The 19,084-nt window shown below is 58.0% G+C and overlaps 1 protein-coding gene across 2 annotated transcripts; it reads right to left on the bottom strand.

Moving 5' to 3' along the window:
- Nucleotides 1-8,822: 8,822 nt before the first annotated feature.
- On the bottom strand, nucleotides 8,823-18,826 carry SLC35C2 (solute carrier family 35 member C2). 2 transcript variants are annotated; one of them, XM_058679568.1, is made up of 10 exons: nucleotides 18,750-18,826; nucleotides 14,349-14,701; nucleotides 13,794-13,944; nucleotides 13,372-13,435; nucleotides 12,855-12,927; nucleotides 12,296-12,464; nucleotides 12,118-12,201; nucleotides 10,077-10,252; nucleotides 9,207-9,336; nucleotides 8,823-8,979 (listed from the first exon to the last, which is right to left on the bottom strand). In XM_058679568.1, the coding sequence occupies exons 2-10, from the start codon at nucleotides 14,466-14,468 to the stop codon at nucleotides 8,849-8,851; spliced, it is 1,098 nt and encodes a 365-aa protein (XP_058535551.1). In that variant the 5' UTR covers nucleotides 14,469-14,701; nucleotides 18,750-18,826; the 3' UTR covers nucleotides 8,823-8,848. The 2 variants fall into 2 exon arrangements, with proteins under 2 accessions (XP_058535551.1, XP_058535550.1); XM_058679567.1 differs by having other exon boundaries at nucleotides 14,349-14,704; nucleotides 18,750-18,825.
- Between the last annotated feature and the right edge of the window lie 258 nt (nucleotides 18,827-19,084).

Raw genomic sequence — 19,084 nt, 5'->3', positions numbered from 1 at the left:
GAAGAGGCCGGTTGGCTGGTGCAGGGTGATGGGCAGGGCAAGGTGGGCAGGACCCAGGATGACCTCCAGGTGCAATGCCCTCAGATTTGCTGAGTAGCAGCATCGCTTTGGCTGCTGGGCAGAGAGTGGGCATCAAGCACTGGGTAATGGAGAAGCACAAAGTCCAGGAAAGAGGTGGTCAGAGTCACAAAGCGGGCATCCAGAGGCAGGCTGCTCGCAGGAGGCTGATTTCTTTTTCTTCCTCTTTCCCCTCCCTGGAAGGCAGACATGCTGGTCAAGGGCCCCTTGCCCTTGAGGGATATGGTAAGGGCATCTTTGACCCTGATCCCCTTGAGAGCTAAGCCTCTACCTGTGTTTCTCAGTTTGAGTAAACAAACCTTTATGAGTGTCAGCCACCATAGCTCGGTCTGATTTGTCGCAGCAGAATAAAACTTCAAGCTGACATAGCCACAGCTCAGCTGCTGATGGGCAGCTCCTTCTGAGTAGCATAGGCCCCCTCAGGCTCAATGTGTCCCCTGGAGCTCCTTGTTGGAGAACGCAGATATCTGTGAGAAAAGGCAGCTGAGAGCAAGAACTGCACTTAGTCACCATCCTTCACCATCCACCTGCTCATCTGTCCTTCATCCATCCATCCATGGACCCATCTATCACTGTTCCACTCACCCATTCATCACTGGCCCGCCCATACATCCATCCCTCATTCATCCGATTTTCCCATTTGTCCATCCAGCTATCCCTACCCACCCATCTAGCCATTGATCCATTCTTCCACTGATCCTTCATCCGCCCATCCATCACCCTCTCACCAAGTGATCTGTCCCTCTCTACCCCTCCATCTTTTAGCCACCCCACTATCTATCCTTCCATTCACCCATTTGCCTACCCATCCACTCATGTGCAGATCCACCCAGCCAGCAAACTTGTAGTGAGCACCTACTTTGCACTTGGCGCTGTGGTGGACGCAGGGGCTACAGTGATGAGAACAAGTGTGTCTGACGCCCCTCTGTACCTATATGAGGGGAATTCAAAAAGTTTGTGGAGAGCAGCATTAAAAGAAGCCCATTTTGGTGCAAAGAATTGGTGAAATCCATGCACACTGGTCTTGGCAAAAGTTCATGGAAAATGCATATTATGGGCAAAACTATGCATGGGTTTTGAAAAATTGTGCACCTAAATAAACATCTTTGGATCCATTTTCTCACTAACTTCCTAAAGTCCCCTCTTGTAAGCAGAGTCTCTAGAAGGATACAGCAGAAAGCAGGGACTCGGGACTGGCCCCGTGGAAGGGAAACCAGGCCTGGAAGGTACAGGGAGCTATTCCTTTTGAAGCATTTGAATCGTTGCATTGTGTGTGTAGTCACTATATAAACACTTTCTAATTAAAAACACATGTACATCTCATTTGGACTTTCAGAATTTGCGCACAAGGACACAAACATGAATAGACATAGTCCTACTGTTAAGAAGTTGACAGTCTCTTACATATAACAAAAGGGAGGAATGGAAGGAGTTATTCGAATATCCCACCCTGGGCCCCGGCGCCATTTCTTCTTCCTCACAGTTCATGAAATTTACGCCAGTCTAGCCATCCACCAGTCAGATGTAACCTGGCATTCCACCTGAGACTCCCACCCCCTATCTTCCAGCCCCTTCCCCAACCCCGCCCACTTACCAATCATCCCTAGGCATTCACCTGCAGTTGCCAATCCCCTGGGGCCTGCCCTCAAACCCTCCCAATCACCACCCCCCACACCTGGCAGACAAAAAGGCCCCCAGGTGTGGCACTTTGCTCTCTGCTCCTCTCCCTCTTCTTCCGGCCTCCCTTCCCCTCCTCCCCTACCCTTCCCCTCCACCCTGTTCCTGCCCCACTGGAATAAACCTCCTAAGATACAAAAAAAAAAAAAAAAAAAAAAAAAGAAGTTGACAGTCTCGTGGGAAAGAAAGAGTGGACAGTTCCCACGTGGTGTGGCCAGAGGGCCAGAGGGGCATAGGCATTGCCAGACAAGACCTCAGAGATCCCGCCTCCGAGGCACCACCTCATCCAGACACTTGGGTTGTGTCCCAGGCTGGCTCTAGAAGCAGGATGTGCACCATGGAACACCAAAGAATACCTGCACACTCCTGGCCGCAGATTAGGATCCTGTGCTGAACTGAACCTTCTGTCCCCAAATCCCCAGGCCAGGGCTCGAGTGACTGGAAAAGCAGCCAATGAATAGCTAGGAAGGTTGGTGTGGGTGTGGTCAGTCGCCACCCTGCTGGACAGACTCGCAGGTAGAAGCACAGACCTTGGGCAGAAGTTGTTTCCTGTGCCTTGGTGCCTGGCACAGCCTCAAGCTGGGAGGCTGGGCTGGCGGCTGAGGGCAGGGAGGAGCCATCACCGCCCGGCTGGGCCGGCAGAGAGGAGCCGCCGGGCTGCTCGGAGGATGCGGTCTTTTCAGAGCAGACCTTTGAAATCGAGCAAGAATAACTTTAAACAATAAGATGCTTCTCTCGCCCCCTCGGCTGTTGCCCAGGCAACGCCGGAGTGCTCAACAACTGTTTAGTTTTTTAAGAAACCAGATCTCCCTCCCTTTGGTCAGCTCCCGCCAGGAAGATGAAGAGGCGGCGGAGGAGCCCCTCGCGGCCCATTGTGCGGGAGCCCGGGTCAGCCGCCTGCTGCAGTGACATTTAAATCCAACGCTCCATATTATATATGAACCCCGAGCTGCACGCCTCCGCGCCTCGTGCGCCCTGACCAGCGAGCCTGCAAGCTCCCGCCCTGGACTCCTTGCTTGCACGTGGCTCTGCACTTTGTGGGGCATAGCCGGAGGCCCGCCATGGCTGGTGACTGGTGTGGGTGTGAGGTGGAAAGTGGTCATCACCATGCTTTTGAGACCACTTGCTAGGCCACACGATCCCCTTATCCGGCTGGGCAGCGTTCAGTCGCTAACACTCTGGCCCATCTCTGCTTTGGAGGGTCTTTGAGTGCTCCAGCAGTTCACCTGTGCCACCTTTTTCCACCTGCAAGGCAGGTGGGTGCCCCTGGTCCTGGTGGGGACTCCAGTCACCCAACCAGGAAGGGCTGTCATCCTCACACCACAGGCAAAGACTCAGGTCCAGGGAGCTTGGAAAGGAGGACCCTGGCTGTCAGGCGCTCTCAGACACAAACCCTTGGGACTGCCACAGAGGCAGGTGTGTGAGCGAGCCCATCGATCAGCTGTGATGAGGCTCGGTGGGGCGGGGGGACGCGCCCTGCACACAGCAGGTTAAAGCAGATGCTGGCACTTCCCCCTCAGGGACACACAGAGGGGCTTCTGTGTCTCAGAAACCAAACAGGGGAGGAAGCTCAATGGAGAGAGGCCGACCCAGGTTAGCCAGGCAGGTCACCTTGCCCTGTGGGGAACCCCTAGAGGCTGTGCTCTCTCATTGACCTGGCTCCTAGTCCAGTTCCTGGCTCTGCCTGCAGGTGGTGCTGTCCCCACCCCTCTTTCCCCCTTCCTTCTGTGCCTCTCATTTAGCACTGCTAAATGGCAAGCCCAGAGGTACAGTTGCAGAAGGGGCCTGGGTAATGAACTCCCATTGGCTTCCTTCACGAGATCACTGCCTTAATTTACGAGGCCTGAGTGAGTCTCATATCCCCAGTGTGTGTTGAGTAATTAACTATTAATAAAAGCATTACTGAGTTAACCACGGGGGCATGTTTAATTCATGGGGCAGCCCAGGAACAGGGTGGGGAGGCCAGGGCTCAGTGGGGGATTCCTCCCCCAGCAAAACATTGTCAGCAGGATGCCACCTGGCCAGCCCTCCAGCCCTGTCCCCCTGCGGCGGAGGGTTGCATAATGCCTGGTGCCAAGCAGAGGGGCCTAGTTCCAGGAGCACAGCAAGACTTTCCAGCCAGCACAGGGGCAGGGTGGTGAGCCACAGAAGGGAGGGCACCCTGCTGGGTGGCTAATGAGGTGAGTGACCTCGGGCAAGCCTGGACAGTGAGGCTGTTGGGAACAATGCTCTGCCCTTCTCCCCACCCAGGGACTGTGGTCAGGACTGAAGAGACCAGACTGGCAAACAAAACATGGCCCCCTCAAGTGCACAGACCTCTCCTAGGGCCCTCTTGTCTCCCCCTCCCCAACTTCCCAGCTGGAACACCCCTACAGGGTGCGGCTGCTTCTCTCCCTGTGCACACCCCAGTCAGCCACTGTGAACGCGTTCAAGCAGTGAGTGCCCAGATCCCACCACGACATTCCTCAGAGCACTGAGCCTTGGGTGCGCCCTTCCTGCCTTTCCTCTTGTCTGGTTGGCAGACCTGACTTGGTTCCAAGGGGTAAGCTCTCCCAGGACACCCTTGTTCTCTGCCCAATCCAGACTCAGAGCCACCCCTGTCGTCTTGATTTCCAGACATCATCCGGTCCTCGCTCATCATCTAGCCGTCCACCCATCTATCCGTCTGCTCATTCAGCCATTCACCTACCTCTCATCTGTCACCCATCCGTTATTCATCTATTATCCATCATTCACTCATTCATTCATCCATTAGCCATTCACATACCATCCATCCAGCCAACCTATCCAACCCATCCATTAATCCATCATTCATCTATCCACTCACCTGCCTATCCATCCATCACCCATATCCATCTACTCATCCTTGCATATCTTCTTAAAGATTTATTTATTTACATGAAAGCCAGAGTGACATTGAGAGAGAGGGACACGGCACACCACACACACACACATACATCTTCAATTTACCAGTTCACTTTCTAAATGACTGCAACAGTAAGGAGGGCTGGGCCAGGCTGAAGCCAGAAGTCTGGAACTTCACCCTGATCTCCCACATGGATGCAGGATCCAAGCACATGGGTCATCCTCTGCTACTTTCCTAGGTGCGTTAGCAGGGAGCTGGACTGGAAGTGGAGCAGCCAGGACTCCAACCAGCACTCTGATATAGAATGCAGGCATTGAAGGCAGGGTCTTGGCTTGCTGTGCCACTGCACCCTAGCACTGGAACCTGTCCCTTCATACTTACCAAATGCCTCCTGGGTGCTTGTCTGGTTAAAATGGCTTTCCTTCATCTTCGCCATTGGGGGCACACACATACATGCTGGATGCTGTTTCCCCCTCAGGGCCCTCTGGTCAGCCCCAGGGGGTGGGCCCTGAGAGTGGTGGATGCTGAGGTATGGCCCACAAGTCCCCTCTGAAAGGAAGGACTTGGTGTCCCCAGAGATCAGCATCATAGCTGGAAGACTGACCTAGGGTAAGCCCTCTTGGGAGATATGGTTTTGAAGAAAACTGTTTTGTCTGGTCACACTTCCTTCCAGGGGCACATGGGAACATGGAGGCCCGGACTTCCCACCCAACTCAAAACTAGTCTGCAGGCCCTGAGCTGCTCCCGGGGTCAGCTGAGGCCTGAGCTACCAAATGCCTGGAAGCTCTGCCTAGCCCGTGTCCTCCTCCCGCCTTCTCTGGACCACTTTCTGATAAGCAACCTGCATGCTCACTGCCAATGCCGAGTCTGTGGAACCTGGCAGACTGGTCAGGCATTGAGTGCAGCAAGTGCCCTGGCTGCTGGGAGAGAAGTAGCAGTTGGAAGATCTCCTGAACGAATGATTAAAGCCTTTTAGAAAGCCCTGTACCTTCCACAGCTGCCCCAGGGGCAAGGCCCATGGCAGGCACCGCAATGCATGGTCTCTCGGGTGTCTGTCCTGTCCTTCAGTCACTCCCTTCAGTAGAGCTGACCATCAGACTGGGAGAAAGGACAGCCTGCGCTTCCTGAGCAGGATACCATGGACCCCGGAGCTGCGGGTTTGTTTCAGGGCGATGGCTGAGTGGCCCAGGAGATTTTAAGTAACCAGGAACACACAGTCAAGCTCATCGATTATTACAAAGCAGGGGTGAAGGAGGCATCAGGTAGAGGTTGGAAGTTGGAGGCAGGCAGGGCATGGGAGCAGGGCACAGTTCTTTCGGGGCCAAGTGCTTGGAAGCTGGGACCTGTAAGATCCCCACTCCTGGGAAGTCTTGTGCGGAGGGACAACTCCGTCAAGCAGCTCCTGTGCACGCAGGAATCATGGCAAGGAAGGGGGACTGTGGAAGCCTGGGGCTCTAGTGCTGGCCCCTCCTGTGTCGTCATTGCACCTGCCGTAGGATGCCCTCATCACTGACACCTCATGGCCAAGTGCAAACCCCTTTACAGGCTCCATCTTGTTTCATCTTCCCAAAAGCTTCATTGGGAGATGCCTGGGGTCCCCTCTTAGAGGCAGGAAAACAGGCTGATGGGGACCGGAGAGGTGTTCAAGGCCACACATCCCCGGGGGCAAACGGGGATGCGGAACCTGGCCTGGTGCATTCCCAGTGGTCTTTCCCGCCACTGGTGCTGTGAGCTCTGTGAACTTGGTTTCCACATCTGTGACACCGGCTACTGAGCCCTCCTGTGCCATGCTGCTGGGGGTTACACTGCCCATGTGAGTGACACAGGTGCCCAGGGAACACTTGGTGCCGCTCCCTCGTCCCGTCTCAACATCAGGAGTGGCTCCAAGGACAAACCAGCCTGTTTCCAACTCACTGATCGCTGTCCATCCCGGGGTCTAGAGACTGCAGACCAAGGACCTGCCTCAGCCTGCTGGGGCCTGTGATGCCGCAAGTTGCCATGAGGACCACCTGAGGGGTTCCCCCACTGGGATTTTCGGGTTTTTCACAGCAGAGCAGAGGCGAAGCCAATGCAGCCTGTCCCCTGAGCCAGCAAGGTGGTGAAGGGAAGCAGATGGGAGGAAGGTATGCCGGATCCTGCTTGATGGCACAGGTCGCTCCCACAGGCAAACTCCAGCCCGCTCCTCTGCCTGCCTGCACATGTCCCTGCATTCCAGGCATTAACCTTGCTTCCCCTGGAGGATCCTGGGAGAGGCAGTGGGCATGTAAACACTTCAAACCCGGACCTGCAAGGTCAGCCCTCCCCTCCCCACCCCCTCCTGCAGGGACCCTGGAGCTGGAGGCTGTGCAGGGGTGGGGGGGTGGGGGGGTGGGGAAAGACACTACAGCCTCCGAGAGGCGAGTCACATCCTCGCTTCCCTCAACCTGTGCAAGCACCAAATCACCATGGCAACACTGCAGTCCTCTCCCCCCAAGATGCAAGGGCTGCAGGCAGCATGGGTAGTTCTAGGGCTCACAGCCGAGGGTAAATGTGATCTGGTCTAGTAGGCCAGGCAGGTGGGGGAGGAGAGGCCTCCTCGAGACCTGGCTGGTAATTGCTGCTAAGTGAGGGGTTGTCATTGAAGCCAACATGTACGAGGCATGTGGTGAGGGCCCCCATCTGCACCCTGTAATTACTGCACAGACAGGAGCGCTTGCTCCCTGTGCTGGGGAGGAGGGTAGGGAGCTCTTAGCCACCTGAGCCAGCAGGGGGGCCCGCTTCCCCTCCCTGTAGCAGTGGTGACCTCAGATCCTGGCTTCTGAGCTCACAGAACCCAAAGCAGGCCCAGGCCCAGGGAAGGCAGCCCGTGGGGCACACCGGCTGCCACATCTGCGTCTGGCCAAGGGCGCTGGGCACCGAACTGGAGGCGGCTCTCAAGTCTACTCCCTCAGGAGCCTCAGCCTCCCTGCCTGGATCCAGAGACCGGGAAGGACTCTGCCCTAGCAGGGACGACAAGCTGAGTGCCCCCCTGCAAGGGAGGTTTCAGCGGACAGGACCTGTGCTTCTGTTTCTGTGTGGTCCTTGGCTTCAGTCAGGCCCCCAGGGCAGAGCAGGTGGTTGGGACAAGGGCTGACAGTCACCAGGCTGAGAATATTCACTCTCTGGCCTTTCTAGTGACTTGGCAGACCTGTTTTTCAGGGACTGAAGTCCTCCTCAGGGTAACTGAAGGAACTTGAGCAGCCCCATCTGATTGGAACAACCCTCCAAGTTGCAGCCTGGTCCTCACTGGTGAATATTCCCTGTCCCATCCCAGGGGGATGCGCGAGCTTTCCTGGCAGGCTGGGCTCTGGGAGCTGCAGTGCAGCGCAATGGCGCCACCTGCTGTGAGTGCATGGAAGCAATTCTGCCCCTGAGCCTTGGACACCCCCGTTCCCTGACTCCCCTAAGTCTCCAAGGCCAGGGGCGACTCCCCCAAGCCTGCAGGGCCAGGGACACTGGGGCAGGCCAGGCACAGGAGCACAAGTCTCATCCATGTGGGTGAGTGGGGGTGGAGATCCCTGTGGCCCTCAGACCCCTCCCAGGGGTTACAAGGTGGTAGCCATGGTCACCAGGCACACTGGCTGAGGTACCTCAAACCATTATATAGCAAAGTTTTAGATTTATTATTTTTTGAACTTGCTGGGTCTCGGTTCCTTGGTTGTTAAAAGGATTCGTAAATAAACATGTAACATGTAAACATGTTACAAATTAAAAAAAAACACTTCAATATTGAGTGTTTACATCACTCGTTCAGGGTTTATTTGTGGGCAGCCAGGTATGGTGGCACCATGGCGCTCACCAGGCCTCCAGCAGGGGAAGAGGCCACACCCACAGAATCTTCCCTGCTCCCACACCTCCAGGCAACTCCAGGCGGTCAGTGACCCGGAAGGCATTTATTTCCAAACTATAAATAAATCTGCTCTCCTAGAAAGAGGCTGTCCAGGTAAGCAGGCCCCAGCCTGCGCGTCAGTCCCCTTGGAGAGTGGAGAGGCCTCTGAAATGAGTCCTGGTCCCCAGAACCCAGCAAGCAGTTCACTCTGCTCCAGCTCAGCCGCGTAGGGTGTGTCTGGGTGGGACAGAGGCTCAGTCCACTTGCCCCGGCTCTAGAGGGGAAGGGGGAGGAGCCATGAGCCTCTGACAGTGCCTGTGACTGCTGATCCACTGCCTCGGGCTGCCACGTGGCTGTTCCTGTGCTGGCCAACCCGGTGGTCACTGCTGTCCTTGTGCCACGAAGTACTCCTCCTCCCGGCCATCCTCTTCCTCCTGTGGGCTGCTCCGAAGCAGCAGCTCCAGGTCGGGGCTGGAGCCCAGGCTTTTCGGGGTCTTGGGGCCACTGTCACCTTGGGTTAGAGACCACAGTTGGGTCAGAGACCTAACAACGCTGCAGCTCCAGGGTTGGCCTAGACTGGGAGTGCAGTTAACCAGGCTCCACCCACCCCCTCCAGGTAGGGCGGCCCCTCTCCCTCCAATCCCACCCCCAACAGTAATAGCCAGGGCTGAGGCTGGGTGCAGGGAAGATGGGAGGCGATATACAAGGAAAGTCTGTCCCGGCAGGGGCCCTGGGTACCTCGGGAGTGCAGGGCTTTGAGGGCCACGTGCAGGGATATTCCGAGGAGGCAGAGGGCAAAGCCCAGCCAGTTCACCAGGCTAATCTGATCACCCAGCAGATGAGCAGCCAGCAGCAGAGTGCAGACTTCCTGGGGGGGAAGTGCGACAGGGAAGGAGGCGATCAGCAGAGTGGCCCGGGACCACTGCTGCTGACAACCCCTTCCGGCTAGCCTCCCCTCAAAGAGGTGTTTTCTGCACAATTCTGTCACGAATCAAACAGGCAAGCCAGACCCAAGGCTGGCAGCAAAGGGTACCCAGCCTAGGCCAGGGCCACAAGAATAAGGGCGCTGCCCATGCTCCCATGCCCAATGTGGCATCACCCCAGTCCTTCACAAGCATCTGCAGAGGGCACCCAGCATCTCTCCTGGAAGACGCTCAGCTCCTGCATGTCTGCTCTAGGCTGCCATCGTCTGGGCTCTATGGGCAGGGGTGACTGCAGAAATGGCGGGGGTGTGAGTGAGTAGGGGGCTGGGAAGACAGAGACATGGGGGCAGTGGCAAAGGTGAGTGGTATTAGGTGGTAGTCAAGACAAAGACCACATACGGCGCTGCCCTAGGCTGTGCCAATGGCAGACATCACCAATCACGGAACTCTACTGATGATTGTGTGTGTGCTCCTCCACTGGTGGCTGGACAATCAGAGGGAGCATTCAGGGTCAGATGTGTCTGGGAATCCCTTGCTGTGTTCCCTGGGTGGGAGCAGAGTTGCTGTTCCTGCTGTGCCCTCACCTGGTCTCCTCCTCCTCCCCGCAGAGTTCTGGGAAGCCTCTGAGAGGCGCCCTTGGGGGCTCCTCTCTAGTGCAGTAGTGGGGTCACCTCCAAGTCTGTACCTTGAAGATGCCGGCAATGGAGAGGGTGAGGCTGGAGGTCCTGGAGACCAGCAGGAACTCAGAGAAGCCCAGACCAAAGGCGAGAATCCCGCCCAGCAAGAGGCTGCCGAGCACCCGCAGCAGCAGCCCCGTGTCCTGGAAACGGAAGAGTTTCTCAGACGTGGACAAATGGAGACCTGGAAGCAACGGGAGAGAAGGGGAGGGCTGGGGCTGGGGTTGCCCTGGCCGAGTCTGCCTTCTGAGTACCTGCTGACCGCAGCCCCAGGCAAGACGGTGGGAAGATTAAACAGGCAGATGGTCCAAAATGTGACATGGGGACATGGAGCGCCGGCCCGAGGCAGGCACACACTGGGATAGCCCTGCTCTGGTGCCAGTGTGGGGCAGGCACAGCACACACTGGCACAGCCCTGCCCTGCTCTTACCTGCTGGTCTTTGCGGTGGGGGTAGGATAGGGGGTGAGATCACATAGTTCTAGGAAGATGTGTGTTACAGGCACCAAAATGAACTCCTTTTTAAATTCCGTTCTCCTACAAGCCTTGTGAAGTGCCAGCCTGGTGTGGGAGGGATTACAGCTGTGGTGAGGGAGGGACCCAGGAGAGCTGAGCAGTGCCTGGCCCACTAGGCAAGACTCTTGGTCCCCATTCCAGCCAGGTCTTGGACAAGAGGCCCCTCCACATCTCCATGTTATGTTAGATCCTGCTGGGCAGAGCTACGGGCTGAGGCCGATACACGGGTCTCGCTACCGAACAAGTGAGTGGACGAGGTGCAGGGGGCTATTCAGACAGGCGTCACGGCCTGACAACCATTTCTTACAAAGAAAACCCATGAATACACAAGAAAATGACTAGAGGCCAGGGCCCCTAGCTCTGGAAACATACACACATATGCTGCAATGTGCCCCACTCCCCACGGCATGGCCCACCTGAGTGAAGGACTCCTGGGCTCCTGGGAGCAGCAAGATCCCGTGTGGGTGGGAGTGTGCACAGCAGGGCGGAAAGGCCCCCCCCCAGGCCAGTGCGGCCCAGGGTAGGACGTCTTGGCTGGAGCTGGGCTCAGCAGAGCTGCAAAGGCAGCTGCCAACAACGGGAACTCGGGGAAGAGCAAGGAAGTAATGAAGGCGCTTGGGGGATTAATTTACCAGAGAAGATTAAAGGAGCTAAATCCATGGCGCTCTGCTAAGTGAGGACGACCAGGTGCTTTTGGACGTGGGATTGCAAAGACAGGGGACCGCACGAACACCAGGCGGGCAGGAAGCGCAGCACTGGCAGCCAAGGGGGCAGAATGAAGGAACGGGGGAGATTTTCAGAAGGAGGGAAAAAAAGTCTCTCAACAGAAGTTTCCTGGACAACGGGGTGGTGGAATAATTTTCTCAGGGAGGTTTGAGATGCTTCGTGGCTTGAAACCTAAATGGATGTGGGATGGAATTTTCTGCACTGACCCTGAGGACAGACAGATGAACAGGACACAGCCTAATCCCCAAGACCTGGAACAAGGAAAAGGACACCGGCCTCCTCAAGATGACAGTGGCGGCAGGCAGGTGGGTGACCATCACGTCCCCAGCCTAGCCCTGAGAGCCAAACCTCGGCAGATGCTGTGCTGCCAAGACCCCGGACACACGCCTGTGCCACATGGCAGCCCGGGCTGAACTCCCGGGTCCTTTGCCTGGGCTGCCCTCCCCTGCTCTCCCCTGTGGAGGCAAGACAAAGCAAATGACAGATGGCCATGGGAGCCCGGCCGCTGGCTCCAGAGTCATGCTCCCGTCCAAGCCTTGAAGCCTCGGGCAGGCGCCCGCACCTCAGTTCTTCCCATCTGCAAATCGGGGTGTCAGTCCTCACGTGTCGGATTTCTGCCAGAATGAACTGTTAGCATGTTCAAAACAACTGGAGCAGTCCTGGTGGCCCTTCAGGGCTCGCACCGCCAAGGTCATGGTTGCCACTGTCTGTACGGAAGACTTACTACAGTGGCTTTCTTGGCTGGGCTCAGAGCGGGGACCTGGGGCCTGCCTCACTGAGGTGTCGCTGGGGTGGACGACCCAACATACCTTCAAACACGGCAAAGAGAGGGAAGAGGCCCAGAAACATGAGCGGCTGCAGGTGGAACATGGTGTCAATGGGGTTCTGGAGGCCTGGGGGCGGAGATGGGCACCATGAGGTGGGGCCTGTGTGGCTTTAGCTTGGCCAGCACCAGGTCCCCTCCCTCGGGTAGCAGCAGGCACTCACCAAGCTCAGCCTTCTGCAGCAGCATCTGTGTGAGGGTCCAGCGGATGCCACCGATGAACGAAGCCCCCAGCACCAGGGCAAAGCCCTCCACATTGAACTGCGTGGATTTGTAGGTGAACATGAAGAGGCCACCAGCGATGAGCAGGACCACCAGGACCAGAGCTGCGCGCTAGAAACCAGGGGTGTGTATGTGTGGCTAGGGGGTTGGCAGGGGCAGCTGCAGCCAACCCAGGTGCTCGGCACAATTGGGGCGAGGAGGCCTGCTTTCCTCACCCGATTCAAGGGTCCTGGCTGGTCCCTGCCCACCAATGCACGCGTGGCTGATGTTCAGCGGCTGTGTCCCACGGCCCCCAGGTGGCCCTGCCCCTCCCCAGGGGACAGGAAGGCAGCGTCTCCATACACTCTCCTGCTCAGTACCTTCCCAGGGCAGGGAGTTACTGCCACCTGGGCTGGCCCTGTCCCCTCTTTATATATAAAGATAAAATAACCCCTGTCCCCGGGGTTTTTCTCAGCACCCGCAGGGGGAGGAAGGAGAAAAGAGCCGCTTGCACTGCCTCACCAGCTCCTCCAGCTTGAAGATCAGAGAGAAGATCAAGATGAAGAGGACAGCGGAGGATTTGGTCATCGTGTACCTGGAAGTGAACATCACCCACAATGCAGCCCAGGTGCCTGTGGCTCAGACCCACCCCCCCGGGGAGCACTCATCAGGGGGCTGGGGAAGAAGGGGACAGCTGGGCACCCGGGGAACAAGGATCAACAGGAGCTGGGCTGAGCTTTCTTGGGACCCGGACTTGGCACAGAGTTCCAGAGGCCTCTGTCACCAGGACAAGAGGCCCCTCCCTTTACTTGGCCCTGGCCGTATACCAGGAAGTGGAAGGGAGCATGAGAGGAGGGGAGAGGGACAAGCAGGTGGACTGTGTTCTCTGAAGAACCACGCATGGCCCCTGGGGTTGAGGCGCGGCCACAGGCTCTGCAGCTCACTGCTCTCCGTTCTGGCATCCCGTGGAGGCGCTGAGAAAGTGAGGGCGGGTGCCCGGGGGTGGTGGAGCAGCCAGCAGGGCGCGGCGGGTACTCACAGTGAAACGGTGATGTAGAGGAAGCTCCAGTTGGACAAGCCCACGTCAAGGGCCGTCGCGAGCGCTGCAGAGACAGGGCCCCGCCACGCTCAGCCAGGACACGGCTCTGAGCGACCCCAGCACCCCTCTCTAGGGCTGCTGGACCTCTTGTCACCCAGCAGCTACAGGGTTAACATCTGCCCAGGCAAGTAGGAGTGGGTGTGCCCCAGCGCCAGGCTGGGGGCCCCATAAGGTCCCCCCTCCCGCCCGTGTGCCTGGCCCCCAGGGTCTGACTTCTCCTTTCTCCCTCTGCCTCACCCACTCCCGTCCATTCTTTCACTTCCCTCTCAGATCCCTGACCAAGGCCCCCACCCAGATCCAGGACACTTGACCTTGACGCCTTCCCCAGCAGACCTCTCCCGCCACGTCCTGGGGGCACGTACCCGTGGGGGCCACTCGTCTGAGGTAGTCAGCCCAGCTTAGCACCACGCGCGCCCTGTGGCTGGAGCACTGAACGAGTGCCCTGGACAGGGCGGAGAAGAGGAAGATCACAGCCAGGTGCAGCATCGTCATGAACAGGGGGAAGTGGAAGCTCTGTGCAGACCCAAAGCAGATGCCCAGGCTGGGGTGAGACAGCCGGCCCTGCGCCCGTCTCCCGCCTCCACAACAGGGTGGCAGGGCTCCTGCCTGCGCGGGGCCTGTTTGTCTTAACACTGGAGGCCCTGGGGCCCAATCCAGCCTCTATTACTTTGACACACCTGCTAGCCACCTGCATAGCCCATGGCCGGGTAAGAGTCGCCATAGGCCAATGTGCTGTCTCCGTTAAAATCCCAGAATAGCTGGTGGCCGTGTAGTAAGGAGCTGCGTCCCTGGGCCCCAGGCTCCCTGGCTCATCCCTGGGCGTCTCCCACTGTTCCACATTTCACCCCGACCCACACACGGGAAGCAAGGCTCGGGTCCCCACTGCCCTCCCCGCCCATGCCCTGGCCTCCAGATACCTTGGTCAGCCATTTGTTGTAGAAGGTGATACCGATGGAGAAGCCGTAGTACAGAAGGACCAGGCCCAGTGTCAGCAGCGCCTTCCACACAAAGGCCACGTCCACGGCCCACCTCCCCATCCGTGGAGGCCCGGCGGGGACAGGTGCCTCTCTTGAAGGTGGCACACGGAGGTGCACCAAGCTGGACCCTGACGCTCAACAAGGCCGTTGTCTCCTGGCCAGAGAGTCTGCCCTTGCCGCCATGACTCCTCGGGTCAACAGAGTCCAGGACAGGCCTCACCTGAGAGGCTGGTGGCCCAAACCAATGCCTTCCATGGCCAATGGGATGCGGGACACACGGGTCTCCAGGCCTGCTGCTGGAAAGATGGGGAGAAGCAGGTGAGTGGGGCAGGCGTGGGCGGAGTGTCCTCAGCTGCAGGCCTGTCCTGGGCTGCCCAGGGCCTGGCAGCAAGCAGGGGCCAAGGGACTGATCTGGGCTCCACAACCTACCCCTTATTGCTCCAAGTGCACTGGGCCCTCTCCTGCTCCCAGAAGGAATGGAACTCTTGGCAACCCTGCAGTCCCTTCTCACTTCAACCTGCTTCCTTCAGCTCAAATGTCACTTCCAGGGGCCCACTCCCAGGGCTCTCAGGCTCCCTTCTCTGTCCTTCATAGCACTCAGGCAGGGGTCTTGAGTCACGTGTGTCCCCTGCAAATACAGGGCTGGCGTGCCTAGATGCCTACATCCTGTGTGTTCTCCACTCTGTGACAGAACAAGTGTGATACTTGGGGGGACAGATCTAGTCTTGAGGGGTTAAAATGGGCCTTTACCGGGCCCAACACGATAGTGTAGCGGTTAAAGTCCTTGCCTTGAACATACCTGGGATCCCATATGTGTGCTGGTTCTAATCCCGGCAGCTCCACTTTCCATCCAGCCCCCTGCCTGTGGCCTGGGAAGGCAGTCTAAGATAGCCCAAAGCCTTGGGACCCTGTACCTGTATGGGAGACCCAGAAGAAGCCCCTGGCTCCTGGCTTTGGATTGGCTCAGCTCTAGCCGTTGCAGCCGCTTGGGGAATGAATCATCGGACGGAAGATCTTCCTCTCTGTCTCTCCTCCTCTCTGTATATCTGCTTTTCCAATAAAAATAAATAAATCTTTAAAAAAAAAAATGGGCCTTTACCAACTCCTCCCACGCAGGCAGGGCCATCCTCAGCCACTCCCTGCCTCCCTGTCAAGTGTGGGGAGACCAGGAGGACCAGTCTGTGCATGGAGGAGTGCCGGGTCCAGAACTGTCACCCTGCCACTTCACCAGCGCACCCCCCCCCTTTCATCTCCTTTGAGACATTCCTGACTTGCTGAAAGGCCACCTCCTCCTTGAAGCCTTCCAGGATGGTCTCAGCCCTGTCCTCTCTGGTCTGTACTCTGGAGCCTGGCTTATCACTGCCCCTCCCCAAAGGCAAGTGAAGAGCTAGCACAAGGCTTGGCCAAGGGACACTCCAAGACTGTGGTTCTTTTTAGGGGAGATGTGGGGACCTGCAGTGGGGTTTAGGGGGTGATCTTGACAGCTAGCGATGAGGCACGCCACACGACTAACTGTATATCCTGAGCGACTACAGCCTCATTCACAGACCCATGTTCTGGGCAGACACACATACAAGCAGACATTTGCTATGGACACTGGGGAGAGACTCACCTTTTGGTCAAAACGGTGCCAGCAGCGATGGTGCTGCGTGTGTGCGAGTGTGTACTGAGCGGCCAGCACAACATGGGCATGCGGCCTGCGCCTGCGGCTGCCCAGGCCTGGAGGCACCACCGAGGAGGGAAGCCCTACCGAGCAGGGAAGCCCTACCGAGGAGGGAAGCCCGGCTGCGCACCGTGACTTCTGGAATTGCTGTGCTCAGCAACTAGACGCTGGGACACACGTTCCTGGGCTGCCAAAGACTCTCCTTTTAGGTTATGGTCAGTGTTAACGATGAGGCGTGGGCAGATTTTAATCAGCCACAGTTTCATTTCAGGCTAACAGAGCACTGCTACAATACATCCATAACAACAAGATAGCTCAGTGCGTGCATGGAGAGCCACTGTCCTGCCCCACCCAAGGCAGGCTCGCTTCTTCCAAGGCCTTCCCTGGGTTGCCGTCTCCTGTGGTGAACCCCAGTGCAGGTTCCTCACTCCCTTCCCCCAGGTGTCTACCACCAGGCATCCCATGCCCACAGTGTCTATGTCCTCTCCCATCTTATGCCCAGCACAGCAAGTGGGGCTGCCCTCACACACTGTTCCAGGCCACACCCTGGCTCTCATCCTGGCTTCCTTCCTCTCTAAGTGCAAAACTGACAGTCAGTTCTTCCACAAACAACCTTACTCCCCCCACCTCTCCTGCCTTCCGCCAGGACCACAGCCCCAGGGCTCTCCAAACAATGAAGCTGTCTCCTGGGAGTTCCCAGTTCCCAGACAGTTGGCACGGGGCCGCAGGCCCTGAACCTGTGTCGTGCAGCTCTGGGGCAGCACCTTTCTGCCTGCCCTAGGGAGATGTTCTTTCTGGGACACTGCAGAGTGTTTAGCAGTGTCACTGGCCTCTAGCCAATGCTGGCAGCAGCATCCTTCGCCCCCTGCCCCCAGCGTCTCCAGACATGGCCAAGTGCGACCCGCTGCCTGCCCTACTCCTGCAAGCACAGGATAACAGAGCACTCAGCTCCAGGGCTCCTGAGCCGGGATGGCCACCGGGAATCAACTCGCATCATCTTCTGTGTTTGCCGTAGCCCCCGCTCCATCCATCCCTGCCAGTAAACCCCTGCATCCTCACAGCTCTACACGTAACAACAGCACTGCTAAAGCTAAAAACGCTTCTTCTCTCCAATCGGGCTGGCTTACCCACCAATTCGAAGCTGGACCTCAGGCAGAAGGACACCTGGAAGCCAGCCCCATGCCACGTGCCCCGCACTGGAGACAAACAGAACCAGCCGGCGTCAGCCTCCCTCCCCCAGCCCTGACTTCGTAAGGGAAGACAAAGCTCAAAGGGTAAAGGCTGTTCTAAACCTTCCTTGTCCAGGAAGGCCCTTCCCTGCTCTGCCTCAACATCCCCAGGCAGCCAAGTCAGGGCAGGGCCCAGGACCTGCTGCACGTGTCCGCTGCCCCCCAATCTCCCCAGCTGGGGCACAGGCCTGGCAGAGACCAATCCCAGCACCTCCTCCGAGCAACCTGTCACGTGGCCTTGGCTCTTTCTCCAATTGTGAGGAGACGGAAGGGAGTCGTGGGCAATGGGTACAGCACGTAATGCTGGCTCACGGTCCTCACAGCACAATTCCATCAGAGACCCCCTGCTCTGCCAGCCTCACGAGCTCCCACCCCCTGGCACCATGACCACTTCCCCTCCTGGGCACTGCAGAGCCACTCAGAGCTTGGTCAGATGCCTCGGCCTGGTTCTGCTTTTTGGGACAATTTCTTGGCTTTTTTGGGCTGCCACTCCCTGCTCACCTCAACCAACACAAACTGGGCAAGCCCTGCAGCCTGACGTGACTTGCTCAACTCTCACCCTGGCCCTACTCCTCCCAGCCAAGGCCCACGCCCAGGACACTACATTCTTGATATTAACCCTGACTTTTTCCGAAAGGTCCAGGCCTTTCCAATGGCGTGGTGGGTAGTGCCATGCAAAATAAGGAGCACATAAAACATCCTTACCCCTCGTACCACCCAACCTATTGCAAAAATCATTTAGCAAACACCAGCATGGTAAACCAGGATATTGAAGCCAGATGCAAACACCAGTGCCCCCTTTCTTCCATTCCAGCTGTCAAGTCCACCGCCAACACCTGTCTCACTTCACCTCTGCTCCATCCAAGCCATGACTGCTTCTTCACATCCCAGCTGGTCCCCCAGGGTCCTGTTCTGGCCCCACCGCCGGGAGTCCACCAAGCAGCCAAGGAGATGATGGACCGTCTGCAGCGAAGCCTAGGCCCTGGGCTCTATGCACCTCCACTCACACCCCCGCTCCCCTCCCCCCCCGCATTGGGCGCAGTGGCCTCCCCTGCTGGTCAAGCGTCCAACCCCGTCCTCCCTGGCACCTGCTGCATCCCCTCTGCCTCCCTCCGCCGGCTGAGCCCTCTCCCCAGCCTCGTGGCACTTGGCTTCTGACGTGTGCTTGTTTGCTCACGTGGTCCCTGCCCAGCCCACCCCACCTCCGCGGCGGGGCTCGGGGCGTCCCAGGGGTGCTCGGTACTTGCCAGGAGAGCAGGTGCAAGGCAGCTGGCTCGCAAACGGGCGCCTGGGCCCCCCCCCTAGCCCCGGAGGGGAACTGAGCCTGGCAGTGGGTCCGGAAGCCGGACCTGCCCTCCGCTGCAGCGCACGGCTCAGCCAGGAATCCTACTCTCGGTTTCCAGCCCCCGCCGGCAGGGCTTGCAAAGCTTCTGCCACGCACTCCCTTACCTCGGTCCCGGGAGCTCCTGCCGGAAGTACGATCCCGAGAGCCGCCACCTTGCTGGCGGAGGGAACGGGACTTCCGCCGGAAACCGCTGGAGGGGCGGGGCGGAGCCGGAGCCGGTCAGGGACGGAGCCGGGCTGGGGGCGGGGCCAGTCGCTATAGGATACACAGAACTGTCTCAGAAGCTCTCCTCCTGGGAGTTAGAGCTGCTTGGGAAGGGTTGTTTGTGAACCAGGTAGAGCAGGGGGTCAGCAGCCCAGCCTGAGGCAAAGGAAGGATCCCTAAGGAGGGACAGAGAAGTCTCCAGCAAGCCCCGCCTGGAGCCCAGGTGACTTCCAAG

This window comes from Ochotona princeps, chromosome 22 (genome assembly GCF_030435755.1).
Source record: "Ochotona princeps isolate mOchPri1 chromosome 22, mOchPri1.hap1, whole genome shotgun sequence".
Classification (NCBI taxonomy): Eukaryota; Metazoa; Chordata; class Mammalia; order Lagomorpha; family Ochotonidae; genus Ochotona; species Ochotona princeps.
Note: the sequence above shows the minus strand (reverse complement) of the source record. Positions and strands in the feature narration are given on the sequence as shown.